Below are 22386 nucleotides of genomic sequence, written 5' to 3' on the forward strand. Positions count from 1 at the left end.
GGACGTTATCCCCATTTTACAGATGAGGAAAAAACTGGAAGATGTTAGATCACTGGGTCCAAGCCACATGGTGAAGAAGTGACTGCCTCGGGAGTCACATGCTTGACTGTCTGGCTCCACAACCCACTCTCTTCAGCCCTGCCCCGGTAAGATGGGACAGTCTGATGCGTCCTGTCTGATACCAGCAGTCTGTGATGGTTGCAGCTTTTTGAGGAGCCATACACCTCAGCTCCCTTTTCCATTTGTGCCACTGAAAGGCGGATCTTGGAGATGGCAGAGCTTGGGTGCACCCTAGGCTAACTTCTTTCTCACTAGAGAGATCTTCCAGGGCGTGTCCGACAGATCCCACTCCAGCCTGGGTTCGAATACCTCCAAAAGGGGGCTTACCACCTTGTGCGACCCACTGTCCCTTTTCTTTTTTAAATTATTTTTTCCCCAGCTGTTTTGAAATATAACTGACATATAATTTTTTGACTGTCCATTTTGTTGGTGAACAACTAAAATTAAGAGAAAGTGGGATGTGTGGTTTTTTTTGAATCTTTTAAAATTTTTTAAGTAATTCAAATACATGATTCCAATCCAGTTAGTAAAGAAGGGGCATACAATGAAGTAAATTTTCCGAATCCAGAATCCCAGAGGCAACCACTCAGGACAGTTTTTGCTCTCTCCTACCAATGACTCGTCTGCACTTGGCACAAGCAGATATACATGTACACACCAGCCTCTCTGCATTCAGGCAGATGCGAGCTCACACAAGATGTGCTGTTCTGCACCTCACTGCTTTGACTTAACAACGTATCTTCCAGATTGTTCCATTTCGGCACATACAGGTGATAAAAACAGCAGTGGTTAACCTTTATGGTGTTACCATGGACCAGGTACTCTTCTGAGTCCTTTACCTTTGTTAATTCCTTTAATCCTCACAATAACTACAGGGTAGGTCTAGTTTTTCTTCCCAAGGAACAGGGGGTAAAGTAAATGGCCCAGATTTATTCAGCTAATGTGGTGGTGAATCCGGGCGTCCTGGCCCTAGAGCCCGGACCTTTAGTCACTGTGCAGGAGTCCCCCCATGTTGTAATAACTGTCATTGTCCCAAAATCGGATCATCTGGCCGGCTCTTGCTAGACAGAAAGGTTTTTCAGGCAGGCAAGGAAAAGGGGCTTGGGAACGAGTATTGGCTGAACCATCTGACAAAGTCTGCCACAGGCAGGAGGAGGCCTAGTGCCCCCTCCGAGAAGCCTGCCCCCTTGCCATGTGCCCTGTTGTCTTGTCGCTGCAGTCGTGATCTGACTAGTTAAATGGGAGCGGGTCCCTTGGGAGAACTGTCTTGCTTGCAGCCATTAAATGGTGTCTTACAATTCTGTACCACATGGCTGGCATCCTGTAAAGGAATAAACAAACTAGATTAGACAAAAATCCAATTAGAATGCTTTGTTGCAAGCGACAGAAATCCAGCTTGAACCAATTTAATCATAAAAGGGGTTTTATTGGCTTACACAACAAATCATGGAGAAGACTAGCTTGAGGAGCCATGTAACATGAACCTTGGGCAGGTTACTTAGTCTCTCTGTGCCCTCGCATCTAAGCTGTATGATGGGAGGGACAGTAGCACCCCGGAGAGTTTATTTAATGAGGTACTACACGTAGATATTAAGGACAATTCCTGGCACTTAGAAGCGTTCCATAAGTAGTAACCTATTATCAGTGCAGGGACAACCATACCTAGAGATTTAAACCCCATCAGGGCTCTTTGTTTTTATATCTTTTTCATCTTTAGTAAAAGTATAGACCAGGCTGCTATAATAAAGAGACCATCAAAATATAGTGGCAAAAGTTTATTTCAGTATAAGGTAGAAGGTTATTTCTCTCACCTGTGCAGCAATAGGCATGGGGTCCAGGGCAGGAAGGTGGCTGGGCTCCATGATGTCATCAGGCACCCAGGTTCCCATCTTGTCACATGGCCATGCTTAGCTGCAAGGGAGGCTGTAAATTTAGTGTCTAGTTGGGCAGCCAAGAGTCTGAGGAAGGAGATTCTGGGAGTAAAGAGGAGAGGGAGAGAATGGATGCTGGGAGACAGCCAGCAGACTCTCCCAGGCCTGGGTGTTGGCTTCCTTTTCTGCTGCTGTCACTGGGCTTTCTCCATGCACTGGGGCACGTGGCAGCTGACAGCTCCAGACTTGCATCCTCCCAGCTTGGGGACCCTGAAAGAAAGGTATCTTCCCTTCAGTTCTAATTTGGAAAATCTCAGAGAAAGGTTCTCACTGGTTTGTCGGGAGTCCCGTGCCCTCTTGGATGAGTCGCTGTAGCCAAGGATGTGTGGCCCTGTGATTAACCCGATCCAGGTCATGACCTTTCCTCCAACCCCCCACGGTGGAGAAACAACAGAGCCCACTTCCAAAACAGAGTGCTGGGAAGACAAAAACAATACCTATTACAAATAGTAAACAAGTCTATCATTGTGGACTGATACGGTTTGAAAGTGTGTTGACAGTCGTGTGTGTCCTAGGAGAAGCCAGCTGGACTCTGTCTCCATGGTGGCTCTCACCCCAGGGACAGTCTATCACCAGATGGTTACTTTTATTACCCCAGAGAAGAAAATCTCTTTGTCCTCATAATACTCCCAGAAGAGCAGGCAGATGGAAGAGACCTTGGATGGTTAGGGCAGAGGGGCTAGTTGGCTCATGTAGCTGATAGGGCCAAGTCTAGATGTGGCTTCAGGCTGGATTCTAGGACTGACCACAGCATCAGCAGGCAGCTGTCTCTCTTCAGCTCTTGACTCTGCTTTCTTGTGAACTGGTTTCATTCTCAATGCTTTACAAGGTGACCCTGTAGCTTCAGGTGTTGATAGAAAGATCTCTTCCCTGATAAAACCCCTGGACCTGGCTCTCACTGGTCCAAATCAAGGAGGTATCCAGACTCAAGTAACCACTGTGGCCTGGAAGATGGAACACACTGATTGGCTGGGCCTGGGGCGTGACCCCACATGGACTGAGACTTGGTAGCTGAGGGTGAAGAGGAGAAGAATGGGTGCTGGGCAGGAAGAATCATCGGGTGTCAAGTTCAGAACTTCCCCTTTCTCTGGACATCTTCACTTTTCTCCGTCTCCCTGCCCAGCCTTATCCCCTCAATCCCTCATTACTCTTGGTCTTGGGGAGTACCTTCTGAGGGGTACCTGGGCCTGGATTAGCGGCACAGAGAGGATGTCGCTTAGCCAAAGTAGGGTGTTCAATAAAGAGCCATTTGAAGGTGCTCCTCTTCCTGAAACTGCTTCCTCATGGACCCCTTAGCACCTTATTGCCGGTGTGTGTGTGTGTGTGGGGGGGTCCTTGTCAACGTCTAGGTGGAATTCTAGTTGTGTCCCTGTGTTCCTATCTGAGCCCACGCTAGCTGTGAGCTCCTAAGAGGGCAGGCATGAGCCTGTGGTATCCAGCACATACTTAATGGGGTGATTACCTGGATGTGGGTCCCTCTCCCCTAGTTTCCACCCTACCCTAGATAAGTTTTATGTTGCAGGATCCTGGGTGCCGGGAACAAGGCTGAATGGTTGACTTGTGAGCCTCCTGTTGACCGATTCTGTTCCATGTAGCTGCACAGGGCCCTTGTGGTTGATTGGGATCTGTGGTGGCTTCTGAATTAGTCACTTCTGCATGAGCCAGTTCACTCAGAGCCCAGGCCACAGTCCCATTCTTAGTCACTCTGGCCCATCTGGGTGATGGCAGACTTGAAGTGAATCAGACAAACATTGCTCCTGTTAACACATCCTTGGCAGTTTCTCAGCTATAAAGCAGGGATCTTGCTGGCTAGGGAGGCCTTTCTTGGTATCTTGATCTGGCTGGTGAGAGCCCTCAGGGTGTCCAGAACGCAGAGCTCAGCCATGTTCTGACTTGCCCTCAACTGTTCTCCAGGACAGACTGCATCTAACAAAACTGGGTGGTTGCTGTGCGTGGTCAGATCTAGCTGGCTGATCTCCTAGGGTTAGCTTCTATGGAACTGCGAGGCTCCTGAAATGGCAGTGCTGAAACTGTGTTCAGTGGTCTGGTGGTTTCAAAACAGGTGTCAGCAAAATGTCCTGCCAGCATGGACCAGTTGCCATAGGTCCATGCTCACTGAAACCCTGCTAAAGCCCCAGTGATGGGGTTGTGCTTTTGTAGAACATATACTTGCTGCTCTTTAGGGCTAGGAAGTGGGGGCCCTGACCACATGCTATGTCACTCGTATATTCATTTCACAAGTACTTACTGTGCCACTACTGAGTGCCAGGCACTGCCCTCGTGGAGCGTAAGACAGAGCCAGTCCCTGCCCGCAGGGATCTTACAGCTTAGCCAAGGGAACAAAGTAGACTTCTCTGATGGAGGCCTGAGGGGCCCGTCTTGAGGGTCACCCTAGCAGGGAAGGGTGTGGGTGCTGGGGGCGGCAGATCAAATCCCAGCACTGCTTGTGCCTTTCAGGGAGTTATCTCGCCTTGTGTAACCTCAGATTTCTCATCCTTAAAATGGGGAAGATGTGTCGGGGTTGTTACAATGATTAAATGCATTCATACATAAGAATCATGAGTACAGGCTCAAGGTGAGCGCTCGGTAAGTGGTACAACTACTATTATTAGGACGGCGGCACCTATAGCATACTAGGTGTATTATACTATTATGTTGACCTTCCACTATTATTAGGAAGTGAAACCCTATAAGGTGCAGCGTTCCTAGATTTTTTAAAAATTTAAAATGAAATTAAGACCACCTTTCCCTTTATAACTGGTTCACTATAAAGAGGAGATGGGGAAAAGAAATCACCTGTCCTTGCTTTGCATCTAGGGGGTGCAAGGCACTTCTTAGAAAACGTTTACTCCTCCCAACCGTCAAAAAAGTAGGGGTTTTTACAACCCATTATATAGACAAGGAAACCAATCTTCAGAGAGGTTAAGTAAATTTGCCCGATGTCACATAGCTAATAAATGGCTGAGCGGGAATCAAAGCCAAGTCTTCCCTGGCTGCAAAGTCCATGTTTTACGCAGCCAAGCACTTGGCCCTGAGGACTACACTTGCTGTTCTGTCAATTAGTCCTTTGCTTTCCTGCAGTTTCTGCTGGTGGGTCAGCCACACCTGCTTTTATTATGCGCTCTGACCCTTACCCTGAAGTGAGAAGAGATAGCACAGACGTCCAGCTTCCCTGAGGAGGCTAAATAGCCTTTTCTGTATCTTCAAGTCCAGTGGGCGTCAGGCAGACAGTTCGTGCATATGATAATCAGTCAAGAAAGAGACACGGGAACGGATCCACACCTCTCTGGCCTTCAGACCTTAGCTCTGAAGCCCGTGGGTGTTCTTGGTCCTACCAACTTGTCTCTTCAGCTGCATTCATCTCGGCCTTTGCTGTCTGCTGGGTGCACTTTGTGACTTCCGATGGAAGTAGCAAAAGCCTGAGGAAGCAGTGTGGCCAGAGGAGAGGGGAGAACAAGGAAATGTGAGAAGCCCAGGAACTGAAAAGGCCTGTTGATGACTTTAAGCAACTTGGGAATAGGCACAAGTTCTTTTTATTTCAATAATAATAACCACCACCACCATCACCATCACCATCACCACCACCATGTACTTGGTCCTACTTGAAGTACTGTGCTCATAGAATCTCTTCACAAGAACCTTAGGAGATAGGCACATAACCTCCTAGATAGAATCCTAGGAGATGAGTGCTATAATTATCCTCATTTATAGACCTGGAAATTGAGGCACAGAGAGGTTAAGTCACTTGCCTGAGGTCACACAGCTAGTCAGGGGTGGGGCTGGCATTTGAGATCAGGATTATTTTAGTCCATGAGTTTAACCAACACATCACATTGCTTTTTGGTAGGAGGGAGGGAGTGAGGGAGTGAGCAAGTGAACCAGATGAGTCTGGGATTTGGTTCTTGCCAGACAGACAAGGGCCTGAGAGGCCATGTGCAGACAGGTGTGCTTTGGAGTCAGCAGAGTTGGGTCGAAATTCAAGCTCTGCTACCACGTCCTGACTGCCTGAGCTTGGGCAAGTAACCGAATACAGAGGTACTTATTTCCTCATCTTCAAAATGGGAATAGTAGTCCTTTTCTCCTGGTGTCTTTGGGTGGATTAGAGATAATTTCTGTAAAGCTCTTGGCCTCGTGCCTGGTGTGTAGTGGGTCCATAAGAGCTCGTTGTTAGCATTGCTATTGCTGGTCCTGTGCGGATGGACTGGCTTAGCATGGCCCAGCTGCAGCCGTGCAAACCTGAAACTCGACATTGACAAGGACTAGAAGGGACTGTGAAAGCAGCTGTTAAAGGATGAAAGGGAATTACAGTTTCTTCAATGCTTCATCATTTTTAAAGTAAATATTCCTAATGGAATAAATAAAACACACTTGCAGTTGCAGTAGGTGCTCAACAAGCCTTTGAATGAAATGAAAAACACTCTAAATTTTTTTTTAATTTAATTCTATTTAATTGCTTAAAATATGATAGTGGATACCCTTGGCGGGTTGCTACTGAAAGGGGGCCTGTGCAAAAAGAATGAACACTGCAGGCCTGTAACAATAACCCTGTAGGTGCTGAATTTACTGCCAGGGGGTTGAGTAAATTTGTAATGAGAGAAAAAAGGGAAGTTTTTTTTTTTTTTAAATGCCTTTGTCTTTTGTGGCTATTGTATCTGAGTATATGATAAAATTGATTTAAAATATTACATGCTTGTAATTTCATAAATGCTAGAGGAACCATCTCAAACTAACATGCAAGAATAAAATAAAATTAAGAAGGTGTTGGTGGGATACAGCTTCCTTGCTTTTGCCATCAGTGGATGGGTTGGAATTTAAATTCTTTGGATATTGGGACCAGAACAAGTCTCCATAACCAATGATTTTCGCTGTGACTTGTGTCTGTTGGAGCCTCTGGAAAGAGGGTGATGACATGAAAAGAGAGGCAATCTCTGGATGGAAATACACATTTGTATTTGAAAAAGCAGTTAAATTGCTAATGAGCCCCTGTTGAAATCAAATATCTGACCCTTAGAAGCTGATGACTGTCTAGTCTGATGTACATATTTTTGAGTGGGTCAGTTTGGGCTCCAAGACTGACAAGATAAAAAGGAACCTTGCTGCTGCTTGGACGTGGACCATGGCTGTCTGGCATTGCAGCATGCCTTTGCTGCTGCCGAAGAAAAGCACCTGGCTTGTTTGGAACCCCAAATTCACTGATCCTAGTTGCCTGGACCTGACTCTAAGCTGACCCCTGATACTGGCTGTCATGCACTGTTTCAGCCTCAGCAGAAGCTGTGCTGAACTGAAAGCAGACACAGGCTCCGTGAACAGGATGCAGACGCTGGGACCGCTGGAGGTTTAGGACCCCTCCAGTAGGGCTCTAAATGATGAAAACGTACATCGTGGATGCTGGCTGTACCACTTGGGTCATGTACAGATGCCCATGGGAAAGCGTCTGTTCTCTGATGGGACCATCTGAAACCAAGCTGCTGATCAGCTCTTTATATCTGATGCCGAGGTGAATTGCATCCTGACTTGTGATCCCTGCCAAAAGCTGCAAGTAGGAGGAGGGCACATCACAGGGGCTCTGACTCTTCCACCCGCTTTTGACAGATCAGGCTCTGGGCCTTCTCTGGGGGATGGCTCGCTGCTGCTGACCGGTGTGTTCGGCATTCTGGATTAGTTGCAGTTTGCTACAGATAGCCTGTGACTTTGATTCTGCCTCCTCACCTCTCCCTGTATACACACCTTAGTAAGATAGGTTGATTATTCAGTGTAGCTGTCTCCAGAAAGGGACTGATCTTTTCTAGGCTGTCCCTGGATAAAAGGGGTGGGAGGTTATGTAAACCCACTTCGAAATTTTTTAAATTCAGTATTTCATCCTCTTATTAGTTTGTTAGGGCTGCTATAACAAAATAGCACAGACGTGGTGGCTTGCTGGTGTTTAAGCCACCAATAGAAATGTGTTTTCTCACACTTCTAGAGGCTTAAAGTCCAAGATCAAGGGGTCGGCACGTTTCTCCTAAGGCTTCTCTCCTTGCCTTGCAGATGGCAGCCTTCTCAACGGTGTGTTCCACGTGGTCGTCTCTCTGTATTGTCTGTGTCCTAATCTCTTCTTAGAAGAACACCAGTCATATTGGATTAGGGCCCACCCAGATGGCCTCATTTTTCTTTAATCATCTCTTTAAAGGCCATATCTCCATGTACAGTCACATTCTGAGGTACTGGCCATTAGGACTTCAACATGTAAATTTGGGAAAAACACAGTTCAGCCCATAGCCTATCCAAATCAATTCCTGAATATGTCTTTCTGGTTCATTTGTATTAAAATGTTTATCTGCAAAAATACTTCTGTGCCTCTCGCATATAGCCCTTCTGGATGAAAGGCCTGGATGAGAATAAGAGGTGATGGAAAAAATATAAAGTTAGGATCGCTGATCTCTGGGGCATGTTGATTTTGTAACAATGAGAAAAAACAGAAACCTGGCACCTAGGGAGCTTTGGGGAGCTTGGGGGAACGTTTATGATCTTGGTCAGAACTGATCTGGAAGCTTTCTCCTCTTTATGAAGGAAAACTCCTGGCGCTGCCTTTCCATGCATGAGAGTGCTTTGGGTTCAGATGGCTGAGCCTGTGATCATCCCTGTGCTGAGAATGTGACAATAGAAGGGGCCTGGCTCCTGCACTTTCCATACAGAACACCTTTCAGTGTCTCCCACACTCACGAGATCACGAGCTGAGTAACCTGGTTTCCAGGACAAGCAAAATTGTTTGGAGCTGACTGTCTTCAGGCAATCTCTCAGAAGCTAAGGACTGGATGAATTTCTCAGACTGGACTGGAGACTTGTGCAGGAGGCCCCAAGGCAGGAGGCTGCACGGTGGAGGGTGCGGTAGAGGGGGTTCCTGATAACCTGTACGGCCTGCCTAGCGTACGCTCTAGTTGAGGTATTCTAACATGAACTCGTTTTCAGTGATCACATGTACCCTTTGGAATTGCACCTCGTCTCTGCCCTATCACCACGCTGCCTCAGCCCTGGAAGGCTTCAGGTCAGCTTGAATTTACCGGCCACAGCTGTGCTGTGCCCGAGTCAATGCCGTGCGCCAGGTAAAAACGAGTCATGCAGAAACTGAGGAGGCCGCCTGGCTTTCTAAGATAAACTTTTATGGTTAGTGGGATTTACATTAACCGGCATAACTGAGATCATATTGCAGGTTGGTCTCATCCTTTTGTTTGGGGTCCTACCGATGATAATTTTGCTCTAAAGAAGACTTTGCCGGAGACTAAGGGGGTGGACTGTGCAGAAAAGAGCTAAGAAAGCAGGCCTGAGACTGCTCTCCTTAGGAAGACCACTTGCAAGTTTGGCCCTCGGCTGGCATCTGGGTGCTTGGATTTCAGGAGGTTCTCACCATTCCCTAAATGATCAGCATTGCTCACTGGGCCTAAACTGTGCAAACGGTGTGGTTTATGTGGCACACCTGCTTTCCTTCCAGGAACCTGGAATTTTGGCGTGTGCTAGGCAGAGGGTGCCTGCGTGACCAGCCTCTAGTAAAAGCCCTGGTGCTGGGTCTCTAACGAGCATCCCTGGTAGACAGCACTTCACACATGTCACGCTCATTGCTGGAGGATTTACATGTGGCCTGTGGGACTGCACTGGGAGAGGACTCGGGGAAGCTTGGGCTGGTTTCCTCTGGATTTTGCCCTATGCACCTTTTCCCTTTGCTGATTTTGGTTTGTAGCTTTTCGCTGTGATTAATCATAGCCTTCTATAAGTAGGTCTCTATGCTGAGTCCTGTGGGTCTCCTAGCGAATCATCAAATTGGGGCGTGGTCTTGGGGCCCCCAACACAGGGCACAAGGGGGACTTCTGGGATGTTGGTAGTGTTCCCTTTCTCAGTCTGGGTGCTGTTTACATGGGGTGTCTTTGGTTTGTGAGAATTCACTGAGCTGTACAACCAAGACAGGTATGCTTTTTTGGTATATAGATTCAACTTTATAAAAAGATAAAACAGAATATTACACACCACAGGGATTAAAAAATAATAATTAAAAAAAAACCTTTTTATTTAGCAAACATTTTTATCACTCCTTTTTACCAGGCATTGTGCTGGGACCTTGGGACATGGGATAGAAAAGATGTCATCACTGCCTTTCAGTTTATTGGGAGTCAGATAAAGAGATATATCTCTTTGATTTCTGCTGAGTTCTAGCAAAGATATGACAGACGCTAAAGGGTTTCTAACTTGGATAATTTGCTATTGCAGTGTTGCCACTCGAGTATCTACAGAAGCCAGACAGGCAAATGGGCAAAGAAGGGTAGCTGGGAACTCTGGCATACTGGGAAGGTATGTAGGAAAGAGTTGCCACAGCTAATAGTTGTTTTTTGGGGTTTTGTATTTTAAGGAAAAGCCACAAATCTGAATTTTTATGTGAGCTCTCTTGATTTTTGAGTGCTATAAATTAATCTAAATTTTAAAAAGTGGGTGGCCAAACAAAATACCCCTGCAGGCCAAATTTGGCCTTGGCCTACCAGTTTGCCAGGCATTCTGTCATCCAGCCTTCCCTCTTACCAAACCATCAAGGGTCCACTATTTTAGGCACTGGGAAATAGATCAGTGGCCCAGCCAGACAACTGTCTTGCAGAATGGGGATCTCTGGAGTGTGTTTCTCAAACTTCAGTATACGTAGGAATCACTGGGTAGATTCTGAGTTGGAGATCTGCAGTGCGGCCTGAAGCTTGGCCTTCCTAACAGGCTCCCAGGTGATGGTGATGCTGGTGGTCTCTGAACTATACTTTGAGCAGCGTTACTCTGTAATCTGGAGAGGCTCAGGAGCAGCTGTTTGAAGGAGAGGAGTAGGGGGGGTTGCCATGAAGGTGCATTTGCCTGGAAAGCATCCTTTTTTAACTTAGATTTTAGTTTATTGGGGTGACTTTGGAAGAGAGTTGATGACTTCGGAGGCGGGTGCTCCGGCTCTCCCAAGCTATCTCTTGGCGCTGTCAGGTCACTGTTCTGTTTATAAAGTAGAAGGTGGGGTGGGGGTGGAGGAAGCAGCTAGGAAAAGCTTCCTGCAGGAGGTGCACGTGAACTGCCGGAGTTTCCCCGGCTGCCCTGCAGAGAAAGGGAGAAACCCTGAACTCCCCATCTCCTGGGGCTGGGTCCCCGCCTCCCCACGCTGGGTATGGTTTCCCAGGCATCCCACGTGTCTTCCGTCCGCAAGTACCTGTCAATCAAGTTTCTCCCCTGGGCTGGATACGAGTTTAAAGGCGGCTGCGGAGCAGAGCGCTCCCATAGTGCCGCGCGGCGGGCGGGTTTGGATTTTAAATCCCCGCGGCCAATCAGTAGCGCGTAGGCTTTTGTAACGTTCCCGGCGCCGCGTTTGAATTCGAGGAGGGGCAGAGCGGTGCCAATCCTCTGTCCAGACCCTGCTAGGTCTGCTGAGCAACTCTGGGAACATGAGTGCGGCGGCAACTGCAGGGAAGCTGGCGCGGGCACCAGCCGATCCAGGGAAAGCCGGGGTCCCCGGAGTTGCAGCTCCCGGGGCCCCGGCGGCTGCCCCGCAGGCGAAGGAGATCCCGGAGGTCCTAGTGGACCCGCGCAGTCGGCGGCGCTATCTGCGGGGTCGCTTCCTGGGGAAGGGCGGCTTTGCCAAGTGCTTCGAGATCTCGGACGCGGATACTAAGGAGGTGTTTGCGGGCAAGATCGTGCCTAAGTCGCTGTTGCTCAAGCCGCATCAGAAGGAGAAGATGTCCATGGAGATATCAATTCACCGCAGCCTCGCCCACCAGCACGTAGTCGGCTTCCATGGCTTTTTCGAGGACAACGACTTCGTGTTCGTGGTGTTGGAGCTCTGCCGCCGGAGAGTGAGTGTCACTGCTGGGGGACTGGAGCTGCCTGGGGGTAGGGGCTGGGGCGCCCAGACCCGGAGCTGCTGGGGAAGGGGCGCCCTCAGGTCTCGGAGCTGCTGGAGAGGAAGTGCTGGGAACCTCGAGGTAGGGATGGAGAGGGTCTCGGGTAGAGAGAGGGTGCTTGGCACTCGGGGCCGCGGTTGGGTGGGGGGGTAGTTCCGGTTAGGTGGAGCCCGGGTCATGTTGCCTCTAGGGAAGGCAGCTTCTGGACGCCGGGAGTTGGGCAGAGTGGGGGAGGCGAGGGTCATGGGAGAACCCTGCTGATGAACCCTAGGGCTTCCGGAGTTGCTAAGGAAGGAGTCCCAGGAAAGGGGTACTGTGAACCGGAACCTTCCGGAGTGGGGTTGGGTCAGGCAAAGGGTGGTTGGAGCCAGACTTGGGAGCTTCCGGGGAGGAGGGGGGTCAGGAAAGGGATCTGCTGCTGCGACGAGGCCCGGGGCGGGGATATTGGGGTCCCTGAGCTTCCGGAGTGGGGCTGGGAGAGAGGTCCCAGATACGGGACTTGGTGGTAGAAGAGGTGCTGCCAACGGCTGTGGCCTGGCTTAGGGGAGAGCCTAGATCGTCGTTATCCTGGAGAAAGAATGGGGGCCATGGGCTGCCTTTACCTAGTGACACCCTCTCCCCACCTTGGGCCTGAGTACCGACTACCCATTCCTCCTTCCTTCCCCCCGCCCAGTCTCTCCTGGAGCTGCACAAGCGGAGGAAAGCACTCACTGAGCCTGAGGCCCGCTACTATCTGCGGCAGATCGTCCTTGGCTGCCAATACCTGCACAAAAACCGCGTTATTCACAGAGACCTCAAGCTGGGCAACCTCTTCCTGAACGAGGATCTGGAGGTGAAAATAGGTGAGGTGCTGGGCCTCCAGGGCACTTGACACTGCAAGTGGGAGTGAGGAGGAGCTGGGAGAGAGGACATGGCAAGGAGACAAGGAAGGGAGGAAGAGGATGGTAGGACATCTGGACTGTTGATTGCCTCTAGAATCCTCTCTAGTAAAGAAATTTAAAACAAAGAGCCACAAGCGAGTATCTTGCCTACAGATGCATTTGTGTGTTTGTGTGTGTGCTCCTACACAGTATGGTTTTTTTTTTAAGAATTTGAATTTGTTTTCATTTTTTAAATTCGGAAACTTGATGTAAAATTTTGGATTTGGAGCACCTTTTAAACAGCATGTACAGGGAATATACAGGGACAGCATTCCCTCAGGGCAGCTCTTTGCAGGACTGAAGAGCAGCTGTTCCCTTTAGATGCCTTCTGGTTTGGCACAGTCCCTACTCTTCCCTATCACTTCCTCACAGACTTGCCAAGTAGCAGTTTTGAAATTTACTTGCATTTGAGTTTTGCTATCCCTATCAAATCCCTTTTAGGAGCAAAGCCCTCCTTTCTAAGGGGAGGGGGTGAGGAGGGTTCTTGGGAAGGCCCCTCCTTGGGGCCAGCAGGGTGGGAGGATTCCTGGGCAAGGCTTGCTGTACACAAGAACTAGAGGCTTGAGGGATCAAACGACCCTGGTTCTTGTTGGTTACACCTGAACCAGCTGTCTGCATTGACAGATGACACAGGCTAGCGTCTGAGTACCCCCTCTTCCTCCCTCTGTCCCAGGGGATTTTGGACTGGCAACCAAAGTCGAGTATGACGGGGAACGGAAGAAGACCCTGTGCGGGACACCTAATTACATAGCTCCTGAGGTGCTGAGCAAGAAAGGGCACAGTTTCGAGGTGGACGTGTGGTCCATTGGGTGCATCATGTAAGTTGGAAGTTGTCTCAGGACCCACCGAGCCTCAGCAGGGGCCTTTTTGGACATCTCACCTGGCAGCCCTTATCCTGTAGAGCTTTCTGCCTATGGAAAGGCTGCTCCAGAGGCTAGAATGCCCCAAAATGAAGCCTCATTTCCATATCTTTTCTTGTCACTGGTGGACCCTGTAGGACTCCTGCAGCCTGGGCTGTGAGACTGGGGAAGAAGGGGAGGGAGAATCTTCACAAACTCATTCTAGCCCCTTGATATTCAAAGTGTGGTGCATAGACCAGCAGCAGCACCATCTAGGAACTTGTTAGAAAAGCAGGATCTCAGGACGGAGGCTGGATCAGGATCCGGATTTTAACACCATCCCTTGGTGATTTCCATACACAGGGAACTATTAGAACCACTGAGCTAGCAAGCAGCATTGGGCAGGAGGAATTAGGCCAGGAGTTACAGCTGGCAGGAGGGGGTCCTGTGGTCTGTCTGAATCAGGGTCATCAGGGTTGGGTGAGTGGTGGGCAGAAGTTGGGCCTGTTCAGGTGTTATCTTTTTTGTTGTGGCCTGGGTCCTGGAGAGTTAGAAATGAGTCATAGCAACAGCTTTCCCACTTCTTTGCAGTGGAGCTTTTTCAAATGAAAACTTGCAGGCTTAAGTACAGAACTATTAACCGTGGAGCTGTCTCTGTAGGAGCAGGTGGCCTACCCAATTTGACCTGTTTTGTGTTGGCTGGCAGCCTCTGGGGCCCTGGATTACTGAAGACTAGAGCTGAAAAGTCACTGTTCCATGAGAATCCCATCTCATCACCTGTATCCTACTGAGGGTTCCTCCCACCAGTGTCCGGGCTCCTGGGGCTGCTCAGGGGACTTGGAGCTGTCCTCAGAGGCTCCATAGTCAGAATGAGTGTCCAGAGGATGCCTGGCCTCTGTTCTGGCCCTGAGATGATTCCTCCTGCATCTGGATTTTGGCTGGGAGCCCTGAGCCAAACCCCTCCTTTTGCTTACAGGTATACCTTGTTAGTGGGCAAACCGCCTTTTGAGACCTCTTGCCTAAAAGAAACCTACCTCCGGATCAAGAAGAATGAGTACAGTATCCCCAAGGTGACTAAAAACATTTTAAGGTTAAATACATTTTAAATTTATTTTTCTTCCAAAGCTATTTACTGAGTTCAGCCATATCCTGGCGACAGAGGTAGGTCAACCCGACCTCTGGGGCAGTCACAGAGCTTTAGAGGGTCCATGTCTGAAATTGCATACAGAAGCTGACATATGTGCACAAAAGCATTTTATCCTGGGGAGAGAGTTTATAGATCCTCAAAGGTTGGGTAGATATCCCAAAAGATGTGTTAGAAAAAAAAAGAGAGGAGGTGGGGTGGGAAGGGAGTAGGAGGAAGATGTAGAGGTGCTGCTCACGCCTGGGAAGTGGACTGTCTTGATTCAGATGGGCTCTGCCACTTAGCAGACAGATCACAACAGACAAACAGCCTGATTCTTCTGAACTACAGTTTCCCATCTGTAAAACGGAGTCACTGCCCCAAAGCACTGTGCATACAGTAAGTGCTCACAGCATCATGAACCACTGTGAGTGCAAAGTGGTATGCTTTCACAACCACCAACGTAAGTGCATTGAAAGGGGTGGTCTGCAGCAGCCTGGCACACGGCTGCTTTCCAGTTTGGTGTCCTTGCCTTGTGTGAAGCCCAGAGCCCGATCTCTATAAGGACAGATGGAGAATGTCACAAAGAGTCAGTTCCGAGTGTGGGTGCTGCAGCTGACTACCTCGGTGGGTGCTGGCTTCACCACTTTCTAGCTGTGTATTCTTAGGCACTTAACCTCCCTGTGCCTTAGCTTCCTCATTTGTAAGGGTGTTCTTGTAAGGGCTAAATGACGTGATATACAGGAAGTGCTTAGAATCCTTTGCTGGCACATAGTACGTGCACAGTTGGTGACAGGCTGTTACTGTTCTTCCAACCTGCACGAGGCTGAATCTCCTCCCCAGGGCTTCAGGCTTGGTGCTGTGTCCCCATTTTATAGATAAAGATACAGAGGCCCAGAAAGTCAGCTTAGTTGTCACAGCTAGCATTATGGGGCAGGACCAGGACTGAAACCCAGTCTTTATGACCTCTGAGCCTGTGTTCTCAGGTGCTGCTCTAGTAGTGAGCCACTTAAATTATGCAGGAGCGAATTCTGGGGGAAAATGACCTCAAATTAATCTTGAGTTTCAAGAGGAAGGAGAAATGATCATTTTTGCACCTTTGGCTGACACTTGGTGACGCGGGAAGGCTGACCGTGGGAACTTGGCCTGTTTACAGCCACTGAACGTGGCGTAGTTGAAGCCAGGGCAGTGGGGCTACAGTTTCTTTGTGGCAATGCGGTACTCGGGTCCCCCATCACGTCCTGCTTATGGCTCTCCCACTCCACTCCAGCACATCAACCCCGTGGCCGCCTCCCTCATCCAGAAGATGCTTCAGACAGATCCCACTGCTCGCCCGACCATTCATGAGCTGCTCAATGACGAGTTTTTCACTTCTGGCTATATCCCTGCGCGCCTCCCTGTCACCTGCCTCACCATTCCACCGAGGTTTTCAATTGCTCCCAGCAGCCTGGATCCCAGCAGCCGGAAGCCTCTCACAGTCCTCAATAAAGGTAAGCCAGGGTCTGGGGAGACAGGGGACCCCGAGAGAGCCTAGGCTTCAGGTGTGTGAATGGATGGCCTCAAAGCTCAGGTGGCCACTATGACAGGCCGCAGTCCTTGAATCCATGGTCCCCATCCTCATGTGGCAAAGTGCCCTTCTTCCCTGGGGCTCTGGCAGGAAGGACAGACTTTACCATGCCCCGGAAGATGAGAGTGACTGAATGCCATGCCTGAAAAATTCTTATCACCTTGAGTGGTTCGTTGGGAAAAAATATGAAAAATTTCAAGTACAAGGCAGTGGACCCCCCACATCCCCAGCAGACTCAGCAGTTACCAAGATTTGTCATGTTTGTGTCATCACTCCTTTTTTGTTCCTTTGAAATATTTTTGAAGTTAATCCCAGATATTTTATCATTTTACCCCCATAAACTTCAGTAGGCATCTTTTTAAAAGGATGGACATTTTCTTACAAAATCACATCCCATTGCATGGATTGTCATTGTTTTGAGGTGTCTTCAGAAGACAGAATTAGGAAATAAATAATTGGGAGGGAGGGAGCCTTGAGTTTATGCTGCTATTTCTGACTCACATTTTTTTTTAACATTTTATTTTGATATTTGAAATTATGAAAAAGTGTAATAGACAGAAACTTCCTGTATCTTATATCCCCTTTTCTCCACCAATTAACATTACTTACATTTGCTTTTCCTATCTATCTGTCTATATAAATTTTTTTTCTGAACCATTTGATAGTAAATTGTATACATCCTGGTCTTTACCACTTAGCACTTCAGTGTGTATTTCCTAAAACAGAGCTTCTTTTACATACCACAGCGCACGACACAGTTACCGAGTTCGGGAAATATAGCATTGATGTAATCCTGTCTTACAGCAATCTTTTTCTCCACTATGGCATTAATACTTTTCTTTTGGTAATTTGTAAGTGTCTGATTTAAATATACTATTATAGGATTTTTTTACTTCTTTAATTTTATACTTGTATTTCTTTTCTCTTACACTGAAAGCTTTGTTTCCTTACATTATATACATAAATTTTCAACATAAAAAGTAGTTACTGTTATGAAATGATATTTTATTTTCTTGCAGTTTTATTTGCCTATAAAATATATTTCAAAAAAAACCCCAAACCATTTGAAATACTTTATTTTTCTGTGGATATAGCACCAATGTAATACATCAGTTCATTTGCTTGGGTTATAATACTGCTGTTTTAAGGATTACTTTTTTCTTTCGGCTTTGATTTTTGACGTTTTCACTGGTTATGTTAATATTTCCTTTGACTGTGGTGTGACCACTTGTTTAAGGTGGTGCCTCCACTGCAGAGTTGCTGTTTTCCCCTTTGTGATTAATTAGTACCTTGTTGAGAGCTACTTTGAGGCAATCCTGCTTCTCCTCAAACTTTAAACCCAATGATCTTAGCATCCAGGGTGGACCTTGCCTGCAGCAGTTATTACTGCGGTGTTCTATTGGTGACTTTTCTTTCTTGCTCCTTCCACATCTATTACTTATAATCCTTCCATAAGGAAGACCTGTCACTTCTCTCCCGTTGATTTATTTGTTTATATATTTATGTATGTATGGACTCAGGGATATTTATTCTTAGAGCTATCCTATAATATTGTTATTTTAATAGTTGCCTTTTTTTCTTTTGGTTTTAATTTTTGAACATAAAACATATTTTAAAAACTCACCCAAAAGTAGAACTTTTTTGGGAATACAAGAATCCCCACATATTCAGCATCCATTTTTGATAATCAACATTTGCCCATACTTCTTTTATCCTTTCCAACTCCTCCCCCCCTTTTTTGCTAGAGTTTTTAAAGCAAATCTTAAGCATCTTATCATTTCACACTTAAGTCCTTATCACAGCATAGTTGTTTTTTAGTTGAAAATTCAGATCTTTAAAAAATTTTAAGAATTTCATATTATACAAGGAGAACTAGCACATGTTGGTGGGGAAGGAATTAAACATTAAGCATAAAGACAATAAAAATCATCCATGCTTCTGCCACCCAAATACAATCAATGTTAAAATTTCAGTGTGTATCTTTTCAGACTTTGGTTACATATAAGTACATAAAGAAAATTTTAGGGGGGAAATCTCTTACATTTTCATCAAATGCCTGCTTAATCCATCTTGCTGATGAGTTGCAATTTACTGAGCCCTCCCATTTTCCTGGCTGCTGAAGATACTTTTAATTCTTAGATTAAAGCCGGGCAGCTCCAAGCTGCTTGTGCCTTTGAGCTGTCTCCCTGAGTGAGCAGAGGTGTCCTGCCGGGCCCTGCATTGGGTCAGAGGTCTGAGCATCTAAGCTCTATGGCTGTGTGTGGCCGGGAAGCCTTCCTACAGGGCTTGGCCTGGCCCTGGAGGTACCAGTGAGTGAGTACCAGGCACTGCCACATGATAACCTGGCACTGACTCCGTTTACCCAAAGCAGTGGCAGCAGAGTTTTCTCTGGGGGCAGTACCAGCTGTGGCAGGGGGTCCCGTGCCCTCCCAGCCTGCAGCCTCTGTGCCCAGCTAACGACCGTGTCTCATCTTCCCAGGCATGGAGAACCCCATGGCCGAGCGTCCCCGGGAAAAAGAGGAGCCAGTGGTGCGGGAGACCAGTGAGGCGGTTGACTGCCACCTCAGCGACATGCTGCAGCAGCTCCACAGCGTCAACGCCTCCAAGCCCTCGGAGCGGGGGCTGGTGAGGCAAGGTGGGCACCGCGGGCCAGGGACATCTGGAGAGGGCAGGGAGGTCTCAGCCCCAGCGTGCCCATGGCTTGTCTGGGCCACCATCTCCATGACACCTTTACGTCCCCCATTTCCTGTGCAGTACAATCCAGATGAGTGAGCCAAGTGGCCCAGGCCCTCCAAGGCCCCCTCCTCCTTTTTTCTGACTCATCTGTTCTGTCTCCACAAGTGCCCCATCTTCCAGCACCACCATGTGCTACGTGTATACATTGCACCTGTCGGTTCTTCTGCTCAGGGAATTGCTTACAGAGGAATACAAGACAAGAGAAATAACAGACCCAGACATGCTCCAACCTCAGGGCTTTTGCTCACACTGTTCCCTTGTCCTGGCATGCGCTTCCTCCAGATGTCTGCATGACTCCCTCTCTCCCCTCCTTCAAGTGTCTGCTCCAGTGTCACCTCCATGAGCATTTCCCTGCCCCTCATCGTAGCACCTCTCCCCCTTACCTGCCTTACATTTCTCCATAACATTTCTCAGCAACATATTCTACAGTCTCCATATTTATTGTATTTAAAAGAAGGGATTGTTGCATGCATGGAGTATAACATTTTCATGTATCTCGAACTGTCTATCTTCTCACAATTTTTTAATCACTCAAAGCTCACTGATTCTCACTGTGATAGAAGTAACTTAAATGTTTTGTCCATATTTTGACTGGTCTGTGTCCCTAGAGCCAGAATGCAAGCTCGGTGAGGACTGGGCTTCTGTCATTGCTCAGTGTGCCCATGACGGTGCCTGGCACACAACAGGCCTGATAAATGGGTCAGCTGAATGCAGGAGTGGACTCGGTGCTCTGCACTGTAACTTGCTGCTTTAATGCTGCCTGTCTGAGCTTGTTGCTGGCAGAGGCCCTGCTTTGCTCTTCTCTGGGGCCCCAGAGGGCAAGAGGCTGGTCCTGACCAATTGTCTTGTCTGTTTCTGCCCCAGAGGAGGCTGAGGATCCCGCCTGCATCCCCATCTTCTGGGTCAGCAAGTGGGTGGACTATTCGGACAAGTACGGCCTCGGTACGTTTCTCCCGGGGTGGGTGGGTGGCTCAGGAATTGGCCTAGCGCCCCTTCGAGTTATTACCGGCGCTCCCAGTCCTCTTCTCTCAACACTCTCCTGTCTCCATCCCAGGCCTCCCAGTTCCAGCTCCCAATGCCCCCCTGCTCCCCACTCCCCCTTTCTGAGGTCTCCCTCCACCTACTGCTAGGGTATCAGCTGTGTGACAACAGCGTGGGGGTGCTCTTCAATGACTCGACACGCCTTATCCTCTACAATGACGGGGACAGCCTTCAGTACATCGAGCGTGATGGCACAGAGTCTTACCTCACCGTGAGCTCCCATCCCAACTCCTTGATAAAGAAGGTGAGCGCTGGCTGGCCCAGGTGGTCTGGTGTGGCCAGCAGTGAGGGATGTGCCAGGGGACAGCCTCTAACTCTCGGCTTCCTCCCTCGCTTTCCACCCAGATCACCCTCCTTAAGTATTTCCGAAACTACATGAGCGAACACTTGCTGAAGGCGGGTGCCAATATCACGCCCCGTGAAGGTGATGAGCTAGCCCGGCTCCCCTACCTGCGCACCTGGTTCCGCACCCGCAGCGCCATCATCCTGCACCTCAGTAATGGCTGCGTGCAGATCAATTTCTTCCAGGTGAGCCGCAGGTGAACGGGGCCGTGGGGAGTTGGGGCGGGGTATCTGTGCCTCTCAGCGGGCCCATGGAGTTGGGTGGGCAGTGGGAGGCATGGGACATGTCTTTGGTGGCAGGCAGTAGAAGGGAGTGAAGTGGGGTGGGACCCCCCCCAATCAGCTGGGGTCCTTTCCCTCCCCCCCAACACACATACTAGCAGCTGTATCTTCAATCACTGATAACCCCCTGTCTGTCCATTGCCCTCCTCTCCTCCCCTCACAGGACCACACCAAACTCATCTTGTGCCCACTGATGGCAGCCGTGACCTACATCGACGAGAAGCGGGACTTCCGCACGTACCGCCTGAGCCTCCTGGAGGAGTATGGCTGCTCCAAGGAGCTGGCCAGCCGGCTGCGCTACGCGCGCACCATGGTGGACAAGCTGCTGAGCTCGCGGTCCGCCACCAACCGCCTCAAGGCCTCCTCGTAGCCCCCGACCCCCACCAAGGACTGGCACCTTCCTCTCCCCCACCAGCACCTGGCCCCACGCTGGTCAGCTCCCGTGGTGCTGCTGTATAACGTGCCCCCCAGCCCTGGGGGCTGGGGCGAAGCCGGCATCCCTGCTCTGTGTAAGTTATTTTTGTACATGTTCCGGTGTGGGTTCTGTGTCCTCCTCCCCGTCCCTCTCAACCCCACCATATGAATTGTACAGAATATTGCTATTGGATTCGGGACTGTCCTTTCCTTGCCTTTATACATTAAACACGTGTGAATCTTCCTTTTCTTCTTGTGTTCCCTGAGGGGCGCGCGCACCTGGGCCCTGCCCGCACCGTGGCTCCGGCATCTCCGGCCGCCAAGCCTCCGCTGGTGTTCTGCCTACGGTGGGGGCTCAGCTCCCGGCAGCCCCTGGGCATGCCCTCCTGGCCCCCGAGGCCGGCGGGTAGTAGGGCAGGAAGAGGCTCTCGGAGGCGCAGCTCCTCATGGCCTGGTACGTGTGGAGCAGCAGCCGCGGGAAGCGGGCTGTGAAGTACTGGAGGAAGCTGTCGGGGACGGGGCCCAGCGCCTGCCGTACCTCGTCCGGGAGCTCCCTGTAGTGGTGCTTCTGAGGTTGGAGCAGAGGGCCCGGGCTCAGCTGGACCAGCCTCCCCACCATCCAGGCCCCACCCGAGCCCTGGGACGCACCTTGTTCCTCACAGCGCGGAGCAGGTCTCGCACTGAAGTCCCCTTATACGACCGGAACCTTCTCAGATCTGTGGGCAGGGAAACCACTGACACAGCTGTCCCCGCTGAGCTCCCCTTGGCCTCCCGGCCACCTGGTTCTGGCCCCTACCTGTCTGCAGCGGCACTGAGATGTGCTTGTGCCAGTCGCTCCGGACCACTTCAGAACCTCCTGCCTCCAGCGCCGTCACCAGGGGTCCCTGCTCAGGCTCCTTCTCCAGCCAGTCGCTGACGTCCTAGGACCCACAGAGCTCCTGAGCCTCCTGACCAGTGTCGGAGGCCACAGGCCAGGGGTGTCCTATGGCTGGGGGAGTGGAGCAGCCAAAGCTGCTCAGGTTTAGGATAAGGATTGTTGCTGCCCGTGGAGTGCAGTTTCTCTTGCACTGTGCCAGGTCTAATCCAACCTGTGATGGAGGTGCTGTTCCCATTTTGCAGATAAGCAAACTGAGGTTCAAGGTCACACAAGTGCAATGGGCCGTGGGGACAGGAATAGCGTGAGTGACAACTAGGGCTGAAAGGAATGGGGAGTATTCTCACGCCAGGGGCAGCTGGGCTGGGAAAGT

General features: G+C 49.5%; 2 protein-coding genes across 3 annotated transcripts in view; one reads left to right on the forward strand and one right to left on the reverse strand.

Moving 5' to 3' along the window:
* PLK1 (polo like kinase 1) lies at positions 1–21383 on the forward strand. The gene is made up of 10 exons (XM_010986929.3): positions 1–11827; positions 12549–12717; positions 13469–13613; positions 14611–14704; positions 16028–16247; positions 18804–18959; positions 19925–20002; positions 20191–20345; positions 20447–20629; positions 20889–21383. Exons 1-10 carry the CDS (start codon positions 11420–11422, stop codon positions 21093–21095), a joined length of 1815 nt encoding a protein of 604 aa, XP_010985231.2. The 5' UTR covers positions 1–11419; the 3' UTR covers positions 21096–21383.
* The window catches only part of ERN2 (endoplasmic reticulum to nucleus signaling 2), a 17711-nt gene continuing 16656 nt past the window's right edge, over positions 21332–22386 (reverse strand). For both annotated transcript variants that reach the window (XM_064478524.1, XM_064478523.1), the window contains 3 exons: positions 21936–22059; positions 21788–21855; positions 21332–21707 (listed from right to left, as the gene is read on the reverse strand). In XM_064478524.1, the coding sequence (XP_064334594.1) occupies positions 21495–21707; positions 21788–21855; positions 21936–22059 (405 nt within the window). In that variant the 3' untranslated portion in view covers positions 21332–21494. The remainder of the gene's footprint in view (positions 21708–21787; positions 21856–21935; positions 22060–22386) is intronic.

This window comes from Camelus dromedarius, chromosome 24, assembly GCF_036321535.1.
Source record: "Camelus dromedarius isolate mCamDro1 chromosome 24, mCamDro1.pat, whole genome shotgun sequence".
Lineage (NCBI taxonomy): Eukaryota > Metazoa > Chordata > Mammalia > Artiodactyla > Camelidae > Camelus > Camelus dromedarius.

Coding starts and splice junctions, on each gene's coding strand:
- PLK1 (XM_010986929.3), top strand. CDS start 11,420: ATGAGTGCGGCGGCAACTGCAGGGAAGCTGGCGCGGGCACCAGCCGAT. Junction 12,718..13,468: donor GGATCTGGAGGTGAAAATAG/GTGAGGTGCTGG, acceptor CCTCTGTCCCAG/GGGATTTTGGACTGGCAACC. Junction 20,003..20,190: donor TTCGGACAAGTACGGCCTCG/GTACGTTTCTCC, acceptor ACCTACTGCTAG/GGTATCAGCTGTGTGACAAC.